At 43.1% G+C, this 20,563-nt stretch overlaps 1 protein-coding gene across 1 annotated transcript in view; it reads left to right on the forward strand.

The window, feature by feature from the left end:
• Positions 1-19,639, forward strand: part of SLC25A12 (solute carrier family 25 member 12) — a 223,712-nt gene extending 204,073 nt beyond the window's left edge. Inside the window, exons 15-18 of the mRNA XM_073646949.1 lie at positions 1,130-1,268; positions 5,814-5,972; positions 8,816-8,906; positions 19,044-19,639. Of these exons, the coding sequence (XP_073503050.1) occupies positions 1,130-1,268; positions 5,814-5,972; positions 8,816-8,906; positions 19,044-19,242 (588 nt within the window). The 3' untranslated portion in view covers positions 19,243-19,639. The remainder of the gene's footprint in view (positions 1-1,129; positions 1,269-5,813; positions 5,973-8,815; positions 8,907-19,043) is intronic.
• Positions 19,640-20,563: the final 924 nt, after the last annotated feature.

Below are 20,563 nucleotides of genomic sequence, written 5' to 3' on the forward strand. Positions count from 1 at the left end.
GTATGCTGTGTGGAGCGATTCGCTGGTTTCTGAGCTATTGTAGAATTTACAATAGATATCATTCATGTAATGTAAGAAGTGAAATCTTTGGCATTGTACTAGATATATATATTTCTCTGTGGTATCTGTGCATCATGAATCGTGGTATGTGTTAAAGGGGCCCAGTGAGACTCTTTCGCCCGGGGCCCACAAAAACCTGGAGCCGGCCCTGTGTGTACCGCCAGTGACTTCCACACCGACGTCAGCTGCCAGCCTCTGATTGGCCGGCAGCTCTTATTGCGGTGCATGGAGCCAGCAGGTCTCTGTGCCGCAGTGCATTTCTTCAGCTGAATGTGCATCGTTTGTCGCACATCCATCTGAAATATGCCCTGGCGTCGGCGGGTCCCCCTCCAGCACGGGCCCGGGCGCAGTCGCAGATAGTTATGCCCCTGCTTAGAGGGGTTGTCCCATCTCGCACATTTATGGCATATCCTGGGGATTTTCTATATATGTCAGAGAGATTCGAGAACCTGCATCTATCTGACGTGAATGGGGAGGTGTCCGTGCATGCTCCCCTCTCTCCATTCATTTACATGGGTGTGCTGAAAATTGCTTGACAGGCGAGACTTGCAAAAAAAAGATTTTTATAAAATATCCACAGGATTTGTCATAAATGTATAAAATGGGAAAACCCCTTTAAGCCTCAAAGTAAAGCTACCTAGAAAATATTATTGAATTCCTTGGAAAATACAGAATTCTTTATCCATCCAGTAGATTGGGAAGAAGTTCTGAATAATCTGTTTGTCGCGAAGTGCAGCATGTTCATCTTTCAGATACATCTTTAATCCTTAAGACATTCATGTGTTTTGGGAAGATGAAAACCCCATTTTTTTCTTTTGGAGGGACCTTTTCACCAGGATTGGTTTCATGATGACCTATGTCGTATGTGCATCCATCACAGCTAGTCGGGAAGTTCTAGGAGTTTGTTGTGCCTACTCCCGGAGGAATACATTCAGGCATCTGATATAAGGTTAAGGGGCCAAGTTTAGAATAATTGGACCATAAATGGGGCAAAATGTGGGGACTCTTGAAATCATGTTTGTTAAAGGATAAAATGAATCCACCGAATTAATACGAACGCTTGTTGCAGGGTGCCAAAGCCTGCTTCCTCCGTGACATCCCGTTCTCTGCCATCTACTTCCCGGTCTATGCCCACTGTAAATCGCAGTTTGCCGATGAAGCGGGACATATAGGAGCGTTGCAGCTACTAACAGCTGGAGCAATCGCAGGTATGACCCTATTTTTGGATGTCTTTTTAATTTTTTTTCTCCCTTAGTCTGTTTTTGTTAATAGAGAACATGAAAATTGTCCTCATCAGCCCATTTATACAAAAGCAGTATCAGTCACCACCGAGGAGCAGTAAATATATGCTCGCGGTGGGTGATGTCGTTGTTTTAATGAGCGCTAATTACATTAGCATAACTGGTGTAAACAGCTTAACGTCGTTCTGAGATTTGGCGCAGCATTATGGGTGTCCATCTGTAGCGAGCTTCTGTCAAAAGCGACTTCTGAAATGTTCAGGTTGGTGGAAAATATTTTGGTAGAGAAAGCAAGGCGGCTGATTACCTGATGTGTGTATCGGGCTGAACACTCAAATTGTCAACTTATGAGCAGTGTTGTGTAGTTACGCGATCCAGCTGAGCCCAGGCCTATGATGGACTAACGCGATTTCTTTTTCTTTTTTTTTCGTGAGAATTTAATTTTGTAAACTGTTAATGCGACAGTTCGGGAGCAGAAGTCTACAAAAATGGAATGTCAAACTGGTAACGGAAATGCTCCAAATGTTACCGTTTAGTTTATTAAAAAAATGTCAACTATTTTATCCCAAAACAAGACAAATTTCAGCAATGCCATAAGATTGTTGCCAAATTTTCACCAAACCTGTCAACAGTTAGGGAGCACATGGCCGGAAGTTGAAGAGCCACATACAGCTGCCACCTTCATTAAATTGAATGAAAGAAACTAAAGTCCATTCATTCTCAGACTCAATCATCAGAAATTAGTACATCCAGTAAGAAAAGTAAGGGTACTTTTTTTGGAGTTGTTCCACTCATACAAATGGTGGAAAAAAACAAAACGATAAAAAAAAATTGGACCAATTAATTTCTATGCGAAAATGACTTACTGTTCTTATGCTTAGGCTTTTGAACGTCTTTTAACCACTTTAGGCTTTCAAAGATGCCAAGTTATAAAAAGAGGCAATTTGCATATTAAATTTCCCAGAGAAGCATTACACGGCGAATAAGCCTCCTTACCTTGGCTTGCCAGAGCCGGTAAGTCACTCTCCACAAGGAGAAACGTTACCCCTTAGATCCCAGTCTTAAGTCTCTCACCTAGCCAAATCCGATCTCATACTTTGCACTGATGAGGGGCAATAACCCGAAACACCGTGTCTGCAAATTGAGATTCTGATTTGGCTTTTATCCTAAGTTATATGGCAAGTCTTGTTAAAGGGTCGATTGTAACTTGTAGGAATGCTGCTTCCAATAGGTGGCGCTATAGAGTTCAAGTCCTCTTTTTCTCTGAAGAGGCAATTTGCATACGTTTTTAAAAGAGTGACGTCCATTCTTCTGGCTCTATGGTTTACAATAGAAGTCAAAAGGAAGACCACAAAAGCTCCTGAGTGTATTTTTGAGCATTTATCAGCGTTTTTGCTTCAGGAAATGCCAGCGTTTTTTTCCCTTTGATTAATAGATTTAAAAAAAATAAAAAAAACATCAGGAAAATGCCAGTAAAGAGATTCCCAAAAATAGCTAAAAAAATACTAAGAATATGGTAATTATGCCAGCAGAAAAAAAAAATTGGTAAGCGCTCAGAAAACAACCAAAAGATTCCAAAACAAGAGACTTCAGGTTTACAAAAACTCCAGAGAAAACGATTCCTGAAGTGCCTTCTGCTTGAAAAATGGACGCTGGAAAAAGACACAGTGTGAACATACTTGTCCTTTTTTTTCACGGGCAGTTTTTCTACCCAAAATGAGCACTGATGGACAATACATTTAATGTATAAGATCATTTCTCTGGATCATATAATCCTCATGCTGCCCTCATTATCCATATATTAAATGTATATCCCCCTTTTTGGTAACTTTTTCACCACTTTTGCCTTTTACTGCTTAACATTTCCGTTTTTAACTACTCTTACTGTAAAGAACTCCTTCCTGTGTGGATGATAGAAGAGCATTTCCTCCACGTACAAATGATGTTCTCAGAAAATATTAGTTTCTGTGCCTTTTGTTTGCCATTTCTTTACTGTGTATTTATAAAGTTTACAAACAAATATAAACTTTGTAAAACTTGTAAGACGTAAAGAGGGACGCAGGACAAATTTTTTCTCTTTACTTCCTTCACTCACACTTCTCAAGCTAACATGGCTTTTCTAGACGTTTCCTGGTAGGCATCTTTTGTTTCGATTTCCAAATTGGCTTATGCAATAAAATAAACCCTTCCGGCAGTCACACACCAAAATGACCCGTTCTTCCTTTCTCAATCCTCTCAGATACACAGGGCGACCATGGTCTTATTTCCCTTTCCTCTGTTCGTGGGCTTTCTAAACAACTTAAAGGGCTTGTCCATTTTGGCCAATCTTTTTCGTTAGAAGAGTTCTCCAACAATAACCTAAATATTTCAATCAGCGCTAATCTTTGGAGTAACCGAGTAGAAAGCATTAATTTGCACATCAATATCAATGGATGGTATGTAATACTTAAGTGTGCCAGGTCCTCGAGAGAGAGAGGAGAACCATGAAAAAAGCCCATTACAATGACCCTCATTTATCAGACTTTTATTTAAAAAAATATATTATTTGTAAAATGGGTTTTGTAATCCAGACAGCCCTTTAATTAAATTTTTTCATGCACCTTGCTGCCCCATTCTGCCCATTTTTGTACTGACCTAATCGCTGCCTTATCTAAAAAAAAAATTATTGTGATCGCTTATTTAAAAAGTATTTTTTCATAAATCATTAGTATGTGTGAAAATAAGAAATTTTGTAATATATCTTATCAGAGAAATCTGCTTCTTTCTCCTCCTGGACTGATCATTCATTCTCAAAATTTTCATTTCAGAAGTAAAATCTGTCTTTAGTGAGATAGGAGATGACAGTTAGTTCTTATAAAGTTCTATGCAGAACTGTAACTGACGATTCATGAGAACTTGCAGCAGAATGTCTGTCTCTGCCTCTAGCTCCTCCTCTCTCCATAGAAGTTTAAAAGCACCAACTGCCATCTCCAATTTCTATAATGGGAAAATTTGTCTTCACTGAATACAGATTTTACATATGAATTGAGAATGAAGATCAGTCTGGGTGGTGAAAGAAGCAGATTTCTCTGATAACATATCTAAAGTGGTTTATTTTCATATGTATTATTGATTTATGAAATAAAAATTAAAACAACAGTTACTCTTCAAGTAAACTTTTTTTTAATTAGGGTCATTCTCATCAGATTTTTCTTATGTTTTTTTTCTTCTTTTTCTGTATGTTCGCTTTGTAATCCATACAGCTCCTCTGATCTAAGATTTGTCAGCACCTTGCTACCATGTACTGCTCATTTTTACACTGGCATAATGGTGCTTTTTTAAAAAAAAATACTTTTCATAGTTTAAGAAAACTTTTTTTTTAACTTTCTCTGGCTGAATTTACCATTCCAAGTTTAGAACCGTAAGATAATGAGCTCATATAAAATGACTCAATCTTAATGCACAGTTGACCGTATTGTAATCCATGATACTTGGCTAAGAATTTTTTTTTTCATTTTTCTTGACAAGAACGCCATGAATTGAGCCATAGACTGAAATTACGGCCATAAAAAGTGCAGCTTGTATATTCATTACATATATCAATTTCCTCTCTGATAAAAAAAAAAAGAAAGTCGCCCTTCTTCCTTCCCCTTCTAGTTCATGGAATATGAAATCATTCCTCTTCTCCTTCCATATGTCACATTCTGTTTCCCAGGAGTCTATGTGACATGGTTTGAAGACAGTCGGGGGGGGGGGGGGGGGGGATAGGTGGCGCAGACAAGGGTCTGTCCTCTCCAATAAACCACATTGTACTCAAGTACTGAAACATCCTGACTTCCAGGCAAAGCGGGGCAAAAGCCGCCTCGTGCCCGGGGCCAAGCTGATGGCAGGATGCGGCAGCTCTGCTTCCTGCTCACCCGTCATAGAGGTGGCATTGTAATTTTTTTTTCCCCCCGAAAAAAGCAATCTATTCATGTGCCTGTTAGCAATGCAGCGTTCCCCGGCTCTATTGAGTGGCACTAAATAACAGAACCCCCTGTAGATGTGAGCAGAGCGAGGGGCGCGCAGCCCGTGCTCCGGGAAAGAAAACCATTCAGGTAACAAAAAACCCTGCAAGTGCTATAGACGGATCCATCATCAGGATTCTCCCCTTACGGATTTGCTATAGATAAGCCATTCACAGCTCCTCTGTGTGTGACACAAGCGTGCTAATCAATTTGTGTATTCATTAAGCACACTTTGTTTAGTGCCTGGTGTGTGTTGCAATCCTAACAAGCGTGTAATTTGCTATCCAAGGAATCCGTCTTGGAACACATGGATTGTGTCCCAGAAGAGCGTGACTTGTCAGCGGTTGTACATCGCCAGCATTTTTCACCATCAACTACCTCCATAACTTTCTTACCTAATACATCTATAGTATATACTATTTTTCAGCCTGATACTGACTGCGAACAATTATCTGACATCTTAGGATTACCCCCGAGATCCTCTAATGTTCTTTTGTGTCTTTTTCTCTTTTTTTCCATTTTCGGTTAGGCGTACCTGCGGCTTCTTTAGTAACCCCTGCCGATGTCATCAAGACGAGACTGCAAGTGGCAGCACGGGCAGGTCAGACGACATACAACGGTGTTATCGACTGCTTTAGAAAAATCCTCAAAGAAGAAGGAGGAAAGGCTCTCTGGAAAGGAGCCGGAGGTTTGTATCGCAGGGTTTGGTGGTATCTCATAGGTCATATTAAATGAGTCGGAAGTTGCCGACCTGTAGAATAATGGTGGTGTAATATAATACAGGCTGATGCTAATTTACTGCATCTACTATTTTAGGGGTTTCACTATGCTGGATGCAGGGGTTGCATTCGCACCTAGGACCTGGAGAATATTGAAAACCCAAAAGGTCCATTTGATCCATATGAGAAGATTCCGGTTTTGGAAAACCCCTTTTACAGTTTGTTTTAAAAAATTGAAAAAACTGTCTGTACTTACCCTCCCCCGGTCCACACTGAGTCTCTGTGTTTGTTATTCCCTGTCACGTCAACAGTACTGCAGCCAATCACTGAGCTCAGCAGCTTAGTCAACTTGGGCAGAACTGCTGAGCTCAGTGATTGGCCGCGGTGCTGTCGGCTCTGCAGACAATAACAAACATCGGGAGCAGCGAGCGAGATTCGGCTCTGGTCCCGGGGAGGGTGAGTAAAGCGCAGTTTGTTTATTTTTTTTAAATAAACTGCAGAAGGAGGACAGGCTTTCCAAAAGCAGAAAACCCCTTTAAAGCTTTACATAGCGGTGATCGGTGGGGGCCTTATTGGATATTTTGCTTCAGGGCCCACGAGCTTCAAGTTGCGTTTTTGCTTCTATCCATTGGATAGATTATTTGAAATCCCCATCGATAGAAAAAACAGGGGACGTATGCTTTTTACCCCCAGCCATAAGACCACGGCTAGGAGGATTTGAAGCTGAGATGTTTGTGTCAGTGCCATAGACTTGGCATGAAGGGCAATGGGCACAACGGAACGCCACTCCTTCCAATCTACTTTACTGTCAGTCTTGTTGTTAGGATGGGGGGGTGACAGCTCCATTGATCTGGGGACTGGTGGGCCTCCCAGCCAGAGATTGTTGATTTTTTTTAATGGGTTAATTTATAAATAAATCCCAAGTCCATACTGTTGATACTATACACTGCTCAAAAAAATAAAGGGAACACTGAAATAACACATCCTAGATCTGAATGAATGAAATATTCTCATTGAATACTTTGTTCTGTACAAAGTTGAATGTGCTGACAACAAAATCACACAAAAATCATCAATGGAAATCACATTTATTAACCAATGGAGGCCTGGATTTGGAGTCACACCCAAAATTAAAGTGGAAAAACACACTACAGGCTGATCCAACTTTGATGTAATGTCCTTAAAACAAGTCAAAATGAGGCTCAGTATTGTGTGTGGCCACCACGTGCCTGTATGACCTCCCTACAACGCCTGGGCATGCTCCTGATGAGGTTGCGGATGGTCTCCTGTGGGATCTCCTCCCAGACCTGGACTAAAGCATTCGCCAACTCCTGGACAGTCTGTGGTGTAGCGTGACGTTAGTGGATGGAGCGAGACATGATGTCCCAGATGTGCTCAATCGGATTCAGGTCTGGGGAACGGGCGGGCCAGTCCATAGCTTCAATGCCTTCATCTTGCAGGAACTGCTGACACACTCCAGCCACATGAGGTCTGGCATTGTCCTGCATTAGGAGGAACCCAGGGCCAACCGCACCAGCATATGGTCTCACAAGGGGTCTGAGGATCTCATCTCGGTACCTAATGGCAGTCAGGCTACCTCTGGCGAGCACATGGAGGGCTGTGCGGCCCTCCAAAGAAATGCCACCCCACACCATTACTGACCCATTGCCAAACCGGTCATGCTGAAGGATGTTGCAGGCAGCAGATCGCTCTCCACGGCGTCTCCAGACTCTGTCACGTCTGTCACATGTGCTCAGTGTGAACCTGCTTTCACCTGTGAAGAGCACAGGGACCCAGTGGCGACTTTGCCAATCCTGGTGTTCTGTGGCAAATGCCAAGCGTCCTGCACGGTGTTGGGCTGTGAGCACAACCCCCATCTGTGGACGTCGGGCCCTCATACCACCCTCATGGAGTCGGTTTCTAACCGTTTGTGCAGACACATGCACATTTGTGGCCTGCTGGAGGTCATTTTGCAGGGCTCCTGTCAGTTCTCCTCCTGTTCCTCCTTGCACAAAGGCGGAGGTAGCGTTCCTGCTGCTGGGTTGTTGCCCTCCTACGGCCCCCTTCATGTCTCCTGGTGTACTGGCCTGTCTACTGGTAGCGCCTCCAGCCTCTGGACACTACGCTGGCAGACAGAGCAAACCTTCTTGCCACAGCTCGTATTGATGTGCCATCCTGGATGAAGCTGCACTACCTGAGCAACTTCTGTGGGTTGTAGAGTCCATCTCATGCTACCATGAGTGTGAAAGCACAACCAACATTCAAAAGTGACCAAAACATCAGCCAGAAAGCATTGGTGCTGAGATGTGGTCTGTGGTCCCCACCTGCAGAACCACTCCTTTATTGAGTGTGTCTTGATAATTGCCAATAATTTCCATCTATTGTCTATTCCATTTGCACAACAGCATGTGAAATTCATTGTCAATCAGTGTTGCTTCCTAAGTGGACAGTTTGATTTCACAGAAGTTTGATTTACTTGGAGTTATATTCTGTTGTTTAAGTGTTCCCTTTATTTTTTTGAGCAGTGTATATCTACATATCAGTGGAATCCACATGTCCTGCAAATGGAGTGTGATCCCTCAAAATAATTTCCTCCTGATTCGATGCTGGGAGAACTAGAAAGGCTTTAAAGAGTTTTCCAGAATTAGCAAATAGGGTTTGTTTAGTTTGGGTGGAGCTGCAATGGCTAATACAGGCCATAGACGCTGTATACTGCCATAAGATAAACCAGTTTATGAGCAGGATGTTCTAGATTTAGTTTATGTCTTTTCTTAATTACTATATTAAAACATTACGTTTAATCTTCCCGCAGCTCGAGTGTTTCGATCCTCCCCGCAATTCGGCGTGACGCTGGTGACCTATGAACTACTGCAGAGATGGCTGTATGTGGACTTTGGAGGGGTGTAAGTATTATCATATGGTGCATTTTATATGTGTGTGTATCTATATATATATATATATCTGAATATAAGTGATTCCTGAGATGTGAACATTGTCTGTCTGCGCTTAATATAGAACATTTTATTTTTTTCCGGTCCCTGTCTGACATGAGAGGCATGTCTCTCCTAAAGTCTGGATTTCTGTGCAGAATAATATCAATTCAGAGTGCGGAAGAAAAAAAAAAAAAAGCTATCATTTAGTCGAGCACATCTCAGATTGAAACTGTGTCCTTTAACTAAACCCATTTTCCTTTCTTTCCTCCGTTCCATACAAATGAATGTCTGATAGCTTCCCCAGGCTACAGGAGTAAACCTAACATACATACATGTATGTATGTATGTATATATATGTGTATCTACAAGTGTGTGTATGTATGTATATATGCACACACATGTGTGTATATATACAGTTATATGAAAAAGTTTGGGCACCCCTATTAATCTTAAGCTTAATGTTTTATAAAAATTGGTGTTTTTGCAACAGCTATTTCAGTTTGATATATGTAATAACTGTTGGACACAGTAATGTTTCTGCCTTGAAATGAGGTTTATTGTACTAACAGAAAATGTGCAATCTTCATTCAAACAAAATTTGACAGGTGCATAAGTATGGGCACCCTTATCATTTTCTTGTTTTAAATACTCCTACCTACTTTTTACTGACTTACTAAAGCACTTTTTTTGGTTTTGTAACCTCATTGAGCTTTGAACTTCATAGCCAGGTGTATGCAATCATGAGAAAAGCTACTTAAAATGGCCACTTGCAAGTTGTTCTCCTGTTTGAATCTCCTCTGAAGAGTGGCATCATGGGCTCCTCAAAACAACTGTCAAATGATCTGAAAACAAAGATTATTCAACATAGTTGTTCAGGGGAAGGATACAAAAAGCTGTCTCAGAGATTTAACCTGTCAGTTTCCACTGTGAGGAACATAGTAAGGAAATGGAAGAACACAGGGACAGTTCTTGTTAAGGCCAGACGTGGCAGGCCAAGAAAAACATCAGAAAGGCAGAGAAGAAGAATGGTGAGATCAGTCAAGGACAATCCTCAGACCACCTCCAGAGAGCTGCAGCATCAACTTGCTGCAGATGGTGTCACTGTGCATCGGTCAACTATACAACGCACTTTGCACAAGGAGAAGCTGTATGGGAGAGTGATGCGAAAGAAGCAGTTTCTGCAAGCACGCCACAAACAGAGTCGGCTGAGGTATGCAAAAGCACATTTGGAGAAGCCAATTTCTTTTTGGAAGAAGGTCCTGTGGACTGATGAAACCAAGATTGAGTAGTTTGGTCATACAAAAGGCGTTATGCATGGCGGCAAAAAAACACAGCATTCCAAGAAAAACACTTGCTACCCACAGTAAAATTTGGTGGAGGTTCCATCATGCTTTGGGGCTGTGTGGCCAATGCCGGCTCCGGGAATCTTGTTAAAGTTGAGGGACGCATGGATTCCACTCAGTATCAGCAGATTCTTGACAAAAATGTTCAAGAATCAGTGACAAAGTTGAAGTTCCGCAGGGGATGGATCTTTCAGCAAGACAATGATCCAAAACACCGCTCCAAATCTACTCAGGCATTCATGCAGAGGAACAATTACAATGTTCTGGAATGGCCATCCCAGTCCCCAGACCTGAATATCATTGAACATCTGTGGGATCATTTGAAGAGGGCTGTCCATGCTCAGCGACCATCAAACTTAACTGAACTGGAATTGTTTTGTAAAGAGGAATGGTCAAAAATACCTTCATCCAGGATCCAGGAAATCATTAAAAGCTACAGGAAGAGACTAGAGTTGGTTATTTTTGCAAAAGGAGGATCTACTAAATATTAATGTCACTTTTCTGGTGAGGTGCCCATACTTATGCACCTGTCAAATTTTGTTTGAATGCAGATTGCACATTTTCTGTTAGTATAATAAACCTCATTTCAAGGCAGAAACATTACTGCGTCCAACAGTTATTACATATATCAAACTGAAATAGCTGTTGCAAAAACACCAATTTTTATAAAACGTTAAGCTTAAGATTAATAGGGGTGCCCAAACTTTTTCATATAACTGTATATACAGTGCCTTGAAACAGTATTCATCTCCTATGAAGATTTTCCACATTTTTTCACATTACACTCACAAACTTTTTATGTGATATACCAACACAAAGTAGCAAGTATTTGTGAAGTGTAAAGGAAAATGATACAGGATTTTCTAATTATTTTAGAAATATAAATCTGAAAATTGAGACTTGCATTTGTATTCAGCCCCCTGTAGGCCGATACCCCTAAATACCCCCGTTAGCAGTTTGCAAATAATCATGTAGGGTAGACAGCGAACATGTGGAAGATGGTGCTCTGGTCAGATGAGACCAAAGTAGAAGTTTTTGGGCTAAATGCAAAATGTTATGTGTGGCTTGGAACTGACACTGCACATAACTCTGAAAACACCATCCCCACCATCACACATGGTGGTGACAGAAGCATGCTGTGGGATGCTTTTCTTCAGCAAGCACAGGGAAGCTGGTCAGAGTTGATTAGATGGAAAAGGCAATCCTGGAGGAAAACGTGTTAGAAATTGGGGTGTAGATTCACCTTCCAGCAGGAGAACGAACCTAAAGATACTGTCAGAGTTACAATGGAAGGTTTAGGTTAAAGCATATTCATGTCTGTAAATGGCCCAGTCACAGTCCAGACCTAAATCCCATTGAGAATCTGTGGCAAGACTTGAAAATTGCTGTTCACAGACGCCTCCATCCAATCTCACTGATCTAGAGCTGGTTTGCAAAGAAGAATGTGAAAAGATGGTAGACACAGACCCCAAAAGACTTGCCGCAGTAATTGCAGCAAAAGGTTGATCTACAAAGTATTGACTCAGAGGGACTGAATACAAATGCACGTCACAATTTTTAGATTTATATTTTTAAAATAATTAGAAAACCCTGTATCATTTCTTTAACACTTCATAAATACTTGCTACTTTCTGTTTGTAAATCACAAAAAATCCCAATAAAGTACATTAAGTTTGTGACTGTAATGTGAATGTAGAAAAGTGCACAGGATTTGAATACTTTTTCAAGGCACTGTATATGTATGTATGGATAATGGATATATGTGTGTGTGTTCAAAGAAAAGATCCTTGTAATGGGAGAACCACTGCATCATTTTATGTTGTATAAAAAAAAAGAAAAACATTGGTGATTTATTTTAATGGCCAGATATTCATGGGAGCACCAGTTCCCAATTACTGGCTTGTCATACAGTATTTCATGTGTCCTAAGGCCTCATTCAGATCTCCATTTTTATTTTATTTTTTCCATTCAAGAAAAAAATGGACCATTTTTCATTACTTTTGGGTCCTCTGTTCATCCATCTTTGGTCCAGGTGTCAGTTTTTACCATCAGCATTGCATCCATTTTTTCATTCAGATGGAAAATGGATGGCATCTGAGTCCTGCCTGTTTTTTTCTGGATCCATTGACTTGCGTTGACGAGTTTGATCCATTACTTGATCTAAAAATTAATTTAGTTTTTTTTTTTAATGAATTAAATAAGTTGCCCCATCAATCAGAACAGTCTTCCTCTTGGATTCCCCACCACAAGCTACACAATGAGATGTGCTACTTGTTCATTGCAGGGGAAAATTATGGCGCGCTGCCACTTCCCTCGGCAATAACAGCTGATCTGTGCATCAGCCTCAATGTCAGAAAGGGTTGACGTTTTGGGACAGCCCCTTTAATTACTGATCATGGGTGAAGACAGCCTACGTTTTCCTACAGTTCCGAATGTCCTGCACACAAATAAATGTACTGTTGTTTTAGTGGTTGAGTAAGGGCTCACTCATGCCGTATAACATGGCCGAGTGCTATGCAATGTTCTATCGGATTGCACTCGGACCCGAGTTATACTATGATCTGAGATTATTTTCTCATGCTGTTTTGGGGGGAGATATTAACAGTAAAATGGTTAAAGACTATTATATATAAATTCATGAAGTGTAACTGGAGGAATGGCTGAGTTATAGGAGTTAAAGGCACCAGACAAATCATTAGCAAATGATCTTATTTTGCTATGTGCATTATCCGTGGGATATCTTATGCTGCTCACTTCTGCATCGGAGGTGAACGGTGACGTTACAATCCCACACACCCGCCGAGTCGCATGTATTATCTGCAAATATTATACATATGTCCTATTCTACTGAACAGGACACGTGCGCAATAACTGACGATTACGCACAAGTCTCAGCAGGAGCGAGAGGTCAAAATGTCATCGGCACCAATCGCCTCCGATGTGGAAGTGAGCAGCGCTGTTAACCCTTCTGATATCAAATTCTTCTGCCTTCAGCATGTGTACCTCGCTGTTATGGCACAATCAGACGTCTGAACAAATCGATCCAAGATTGGGCCGCATTGAACGGACTGGCCGCGGGACTCCTGACCTGAGCACGACAGCTTTATATATTCTGTGCACTGCGGTCCAGTCTCACATCCATTTGTACAGACGTCTGAATGCGTCCTGAGGGTAGCCTCACAAAAGCGTATAAAAAAAAATCAGTCTAAGTTACATCCAGAAAAGTGGGATGATTTTTATTCTCACTTATCACCCATGTGCAATTCATATTCAATCCGTTTTATTTTTCCAGCAGCAGCTATTAATCATTTTTAGGACCATTTACAGTTTCCTATGTTACAGAACTGCAATATATCTGAAAAAATCAGATGTTATACTGTGGTTCTGTACCGCATCTGATCATTTTTTTTTATGCACCCTTAGGCCATGTACCCACGTAGCGTTTTTGTAGAGTTTTTACGGCCGCAAAAACACCGCAAAAACGCTTGTAAAACCATCTGTCATGCAAAGCAATGTGAATTCGGATGTGTTGTGCACATGATGCGCTAATTTGCGCGCCGAATTCGCATTGTGTTGCAAAACGCAGCATGACCATTTCTACCACGATTACGCTGCAAATTCGCGGCCATTGAGGAACATTGAAACGCAGCAAACCCGCTGGTATATGTGGATTTGCTGCGTTTCAATTAAATTCAATGGCCGCGAATTTGCAGCGTAATCGCGGTGCGTGTGATACCCGGGATGAAGAGGAGACTACAACTCCTCTTCATCCCGGCTACCACGCGGTGAAAAAAAGAAATAAAAAAGTTAAAAATAAAAAAAACCTGTATACTCACCTCTCCAGTCTTCTCCCGGCCACTTCCTCTCTCCTCAGCGTCCTGCGGTGTACTGTCAGGACCTGCGGTGACATCATTTAGTCAGCTGATGGTCACGCGACCGCTGACGTCAGCGGTCAGGTGATGGTCGCGTGACCATCAGCTGACTAAATGACATCATCGCAGGTCCTGCCAGTACACAGCGGGACGCCGAAGAGAGAGGACGCCGCCGGGAGGAGACTGGAGAGGTGAGTATACAGGTTTTTTTTATTTTTAACTTATTAATTCTTTTTTTTTTTTACTATAGATGCAGCATTTAAAGCATCTAAGTTGGTCACACAGTATAAATCCATGCCGTTTGCATGGATTTATATTGTGTGACCAACTTGTCAAGCACTTTTCCAAGTGATGCTCAAAATCGCTTGGAAAAGTGCTTGAAAAAACGCATGCGGAAATGCTGAAAAACGCTTCTCTCTGGCAGAAAAAACGCTTCTCTCTGGCAGAAAAACGCATGTAAATCTGCATGCGTTTTTTTCTGCCAGAGAGAGGCAAAAACGCTCTGCATCAAATCTGCTACGTGGGCACATAGCCTTAGGCTGTGTGCCCACGTAGCATTTTTCAAGCGTATATGCTGCGGAATTTCCGCAGCGTAAACGCTTGAAAAACGCATGTATATCCGCACCCCATGGTCCCCAATGGGATTCCGCAAGTTCTATGCACATGCTGCGGATTTTTCCGCAGCGTTTATGCCGCGTTCAAAAATCCGCAGCATGTCATTTAATTTTGCGTTTCCGCAAGCGGAATTGCCTTTGTCCAATGCATAAAAAACGCAAGGCAATTCCGCATGTGGAAAACGCGTGATAAACATGCGCGATAAACGCGTGCGGAATTCCGCATGCGTTTTTCCGGGAGAGGACTTGCATTTATGCAGCAGAAATTTTCTGCTTCATAAATGCAACGTGGGCACATAGCCTTAGACTTGATTTCGTAAATCATCCGATTTACGAAAGAAAATGCTTCCATTTTTTTTTCAAATGGCAATTCGGTCAGTGAAAACAATTGCTCATCTGCACTACCTCATTGAATAACATTGGTCTGAGTGCTGTCCATTTTTTACAGACCGCACCCGGACCAAAAATACAGTCGTGTGAATCAGCCCTTATAGTGGTAATTTAATTAACTCAATCTTAGGTTCAAATAAGTCCTACAAACTTGTATCAACCATAATGATATAATATGTATGAAGGAGAGGAAGGAATCCCGCTGCCAACGTCATCTTTGGGGTATGTGCACACAACGTATTTCTTCAGGCAGATCCCCCCCTAGAAACCCCCTGATGAAGCGCACAATAAATGATAAAAATAATGAACATATGCACAACAATGTCATAACCACTTTCAGTGCACGTTCCATCTTTTTCAGCTTCTTTTAATCTCTTTAGGCTTCGAAAGCCGTGAAGAGACTAAAAGGCGCGAGATGATCATTCTTCACACGGCTTCTGATTAAAAGCCGCCACTATCTTATATATAGAATAAAAAAAAAAAAAGATGTCGCCACTGTGAAAAACGACAAAGAAGACGCTTCAAGAAAATGCCAGTGGTGTCTTTCCTGAAGTGTCTTCTGCCTCAAAGACGCTGGTCCACCCATTGAGTTTATGAGATGTTGCAGGAACATACCCTTTGTGAGATTCAGGCATCCAACCTCCAACTGGCTATCATCTACCGCCCCCCAGGATCAACCACCACTTTCTTTGACCACTTCACCACCTGGCTCCTTCATTTCCTCTCCGTTGACATCCCCACTATCATCATGGGCGACTTTAACATCCCCATTGACACTTCCCTCTCAGCTGCCTCTAAGCTTCTATCCCTCACTTCCTCCTTTGGTCTTACTCAGTGGTCTTCCACACCCACCCACAAAGACGGCCACACACTGGACCTCATCTTCACCCGCCTCTGTTCCCTATCTAACCTCTCTAACTCACCTCTCCCTCTTTCTGACCACAACCTACTCACATTCTCTTCACTCTCCTCCCCGGGGCAACAATCCCCACTCCACAAACTTGCATACCCTCGTAGAAATCTCAAACACCTTGACCTACACTCTCTCTCTGAATCCCTCCTCCCTCTTACAGACATTAGTTCCTTACATGATGCAGATGCTGCTGCCACTTTATACAACACCACAACAGCTGCAGCTCTCGATTCGGTCGCCCCCCTCACGCATACCAAGGCTCGCACAATCAACAGACAACCCTGGCACACCAGCCTAACTAAAGAACTGCGACGGGCCTCCAGGGTTGCTGAACGTAGATGGAAAAGGTCCCACTCCCATGAGCACTTCATCGCATTCAAACAGTCCCTCACTACCTTCAAGTCCACACTCACTGCAGCAAAACAAACATACTTTGCATCTCTCATATCCTCCCTGTCTCACAACCCTAAACAACTATTCAACACCTTCAATTCTCTCCTCCGTCCCCCAGTGCCTCCTCCCTCTCCTCTTATTTCAGCCGAAGACTTTGCCTCATTCTTCAAGCAGAAGATTGATACCATCAGACAAAGTTTTTGTCTAAAGCCCCCACTGCCCCTCCCCACACCTACTCAACCCTCCTCCTCTAAAACTACATTCTCCACCATTTCTGAAGATCAACTTTCCTCCTTACTCTCCAAATCACACCTCACCACCTGAAACTCGACCCAATCCCGTCCCACCTCATCCCAAACCTTACCACTATCTTCATCCCAGCCCTAGCCCACCTCTTCAACCTGTCACTAACAACTGGTGTCTTCCCCTCATGCTTCAAACATGCCTCAATCACACCCATCCTCAAAAAGCTCTCCCTTGACCCATCCTCTCTGACTAGCTATCGCCCCATATCACTTCTCCCCTATGCCTCAAAACTACTGGAACAACATGTCCACTCTGAACTGTCCTCCCACCTCTCCTCCTGCTCCCTTTTTGACCGCCTACAATCTGGTTTCCGACCTCACCATTCTACTGAAACTGCACTGACTAAAGTCACAAACGACCTACTAACCGCCAAATCTAAGCGACACTACTCTGTCCTCCTCCTCCTAGACCTGTCATCTGCCTTTGACACAGTGGACCATTCCCTCTTACTCCAGACTCTCTCATCTCTCGGCATCACAGACTTGGCCCTATCCTGGATCTCCTCATACCTAACAGACCGGACATTCAGTGTCTCCCACTCACACACCACCTCTTCATCCCGCCCCCTATCTGTCGGTGTCCCCCAAGGTTCAGTTCTAGGACCCCTGCTCTTCTCCATCTACACCTTAGGCCTGGGACAGCTCATAGAGTCTCATGGCTTTCATTATCACCTCTATGCTGATGACACACAGATCTACCTCTCTGGACCCGATATCACCTCCTTATTAACCAAAATCCCACAATGTCTGTCCGCTATTTCATCCTTCTTCTCTGCCAGATTTCTAAAACTTAACATGGACAAAACAGAATTCATCATCTTTCCGCCATCTCATTCAACCCTCCCAACTGACATATCTATCAACGTCAATGGCTGCCCACTCTCCCCAGTCCCTCAAGCTCGCTGCCTTGGGGTAACCCTGGACTCGGAACTCTCCTTCAAACCACATATCCAAGCCCTTTCCACTTCCTGCCGACTCCAACTCAAAAATATTTCCCGGATCCACACATTCCTCAACCATGAATCTGCAAAAACACTAGTGCACGCCCTCATCATCTCCCGCCTTGACTACTGCAACCTCCTGCTCTGTGGCCTTCCCTCTAACACTCTCGCACCCCTCCAATCTATCCTAAACTCTGCTGCTCGACTAATCAACCTGTCCCCCCGCTATTCCCCGGCCTCTCCTCTCTGTCAATCTCTTCATTGGCTCCCCATTGCCCAGAGTCTCCAGTTCAAAACCCTAACCATGACATACAAAGCCATTCACAACCTGTCTCCTCCATATATCTCCGACCTAGCCTCCCGTTACATACCTGCACGCAACCTCCGATCCTCACAAGATCTCCTGCTCTACTCCCCTCTTGTCTGCTCCTCCCACAACCATATACAAGATTTCTCCCGTGCTTCCGCCCTACTCTGGAACTCTCTACCCCAACGTATCAGACTCTCACCTACCGTGGAAACCTTCAAAAGGAACCTGAAGATCCACCTCTTCCGACAAGCTTACAACCTGCAGTAACCACCGCTCCACCATACCGCTGCACGACCAGCTCTACCCTCACCTACTGTATCCTCACCCATCCCTCGTAGATTGTGAGCCCTCGCGGGCAGGGTCCTCGCTCCTCCTGTACCAGTCGCTGTCACATTGTGTTCAAGATTATTGTAATTGTTCTTGTATTATACCCCTTTTTCACATGTAAAGCGCCATGGAATAAATGGCGCTATAATAATAAATAATAATAATGTAGAATAAAAAAAAAAAAAGATGTCGCCACTGTGAAAAACGACAAAGAAGACTCTTCAAGAAAATGCTAGTGGTGTCTTTCCTGAAGTGTCTTCTGCCTCAAAGACGCTGGTCCACCCATTGAGTTTATGAGATGTTGCAGGAACATACCCTTTGTGAGATTCAGGCTTTTCCACACTCTCTAGGTGCTTGTGAGTGTGTCCTATCCCCTACGTCAGTGAAAATAAGTCTGGCATTGTGTCTGTGTGTGGATAAATGGCATATTCTAATGGGGAATTAGGGTTGGTGTCTGCGAGTTTGCAATATCCTTGAGAACTGTCCAAGTAAATCAGCAAGTCTGATGTGTAAATGTTCCATGCTCCGGCCTCTTTCCGAGCCACATAATGAGGCTTGTGAGCTTAGTCCATTCAATAAAATAAACAGCTTTGTAAGCCGCGGCTCGCTGATTGCCCTGTGTCAGCGTCTTGTGTTGTGTGAGATGGCACACCACCGACTTGTTTATTGATAGAAGAATTTTTTTTTCTTTTTCCGCAGTAAACCTTCCGGGGCAGAGCCTTCTCCAAAGACCAGAATCTCCAACCTGCCTCCCGCACATCCCGATCATATAGGAGGCTACAGACTAGCAAACGCAACCTTTGCCGGAATAGAGAACAAATTTGGCCTTTATTTGCCAAAGTTTAGATCTCCTGATGTGGCGGCTCCTGCTAAAGCCAAAGCGGCGCCCTCTGTATAATACAGACGCCTCCACGGGTGCAACACAACACCGTATTTAAGGCGCGGCACAGTGCGGTATCTTTGGTCAATTGCATGTGAGTTTCTCCGAGCTGCTTGTCCCCTTTTCTATGATATATTCCTTTGTTGAGAGGTGAATCACCTGTTTGCACAGAAGAGGTTACCCGCTTCATTCAGCACATAGAATGTATCTTTGTGTCCGGAAAAGAGAGCATGTGTTTTGTTTTTTATTATACGGCTTTCCATAGCTTTGCACTTATTGTTACTGTACATATTGTACATCTGTACAGACACCGCGGCACATAAGACATCTGTTACTTTTTGTACAAGGGGTGGCGGAAAATGTACAGAACATATTGGAGGTGTTTTATTAAGAACCATGGAATAATATAATGTATTATGATTTCATCATTTACTCATTTTAATGTATTTTATGGGAAATAAATCATTAATGTTTGATTGTCTTTTATCTGTGTGCGTGCGGCCTTAATAAATAACTATTCAAACCAAGCACTGACGCTCTGTGCACCCTTGCCGTGGCCACTCATTTAAGTGCATCTTTCCACCTACTTGTTTCCAATCTATCTCTACCCTTTTCTGGCTACTGTAAAACCAAAGCCGTCAATCAAGGAAGATAAAGGCGATGATGGATGGAAATAGGTGGGAAGATGCACTCAACTGTTTGGCCACACCAAGGGTACACGTAGCGCCTGTGCTTGTTTTGTACAGTCATTTTGTACTGACAGGCTCCCTTTAAGTGAATGAGTCTACGCATGTCAGTGTGTTTCCACGGACCGTGTGTCCGTGTGATCCACACTCTGACATGTCCATTTTTGGTCAGCAGTATGGATCACATGGATCCATTCAAGTCAATGGGTCCGTGTAAACATGTACCGCACACGGATGCCATCCGTGTGACACATACCGGCGCTTGGGAATCCGTGTACAGTTAGCGCTGTTCCCAAGCACCAGGTGCTGAACGCTGCCCTCATCATAGTCCCCTGCCAGCGCTGCAATCAGCACCAGCAGGGGATAATAATGAGAGTAGTATTCTGCTCCCGGTGTCTCCACCTGTAAAAATAAGAATAATATACAAAATTCCATATACTCACCTGTCCTAAGTGTCCCACTGTAATCCATGCGACCGCTCAGCCGAGGAGCCAGGGAGAATGACTCCTGCAGCGAGCGGCCCCGGAGCTGCGCTCAGCAAGTTGTGTCCTGTCATTCAGTGAGCGGCCCCGCTCGCTGCAGCGAGTCATTCTCCCCAGCTCCTTGGTGTGAACGGTCGCATAGATTACAGCGGGGGACACTTAGGATAGGTG

The sequence above is a fragment of the Phyllobates terribilis genome, unplaced genomic scaffold, assembly GCF_046119375.1.
Source record: "Phyllobates terribilis strain yellow unplaced genomic scaffold, ASM4611937v1 Scaffold_9__5_contigs__length_417890890, whole genome shotgun sequence".
Classification (NCBI taxonomy): Eukaryota; Metazoa; Chordata; class Amphibia; order Anura; family Dendrobatidae; genus Phyllobates; species Phyllobates terribilis.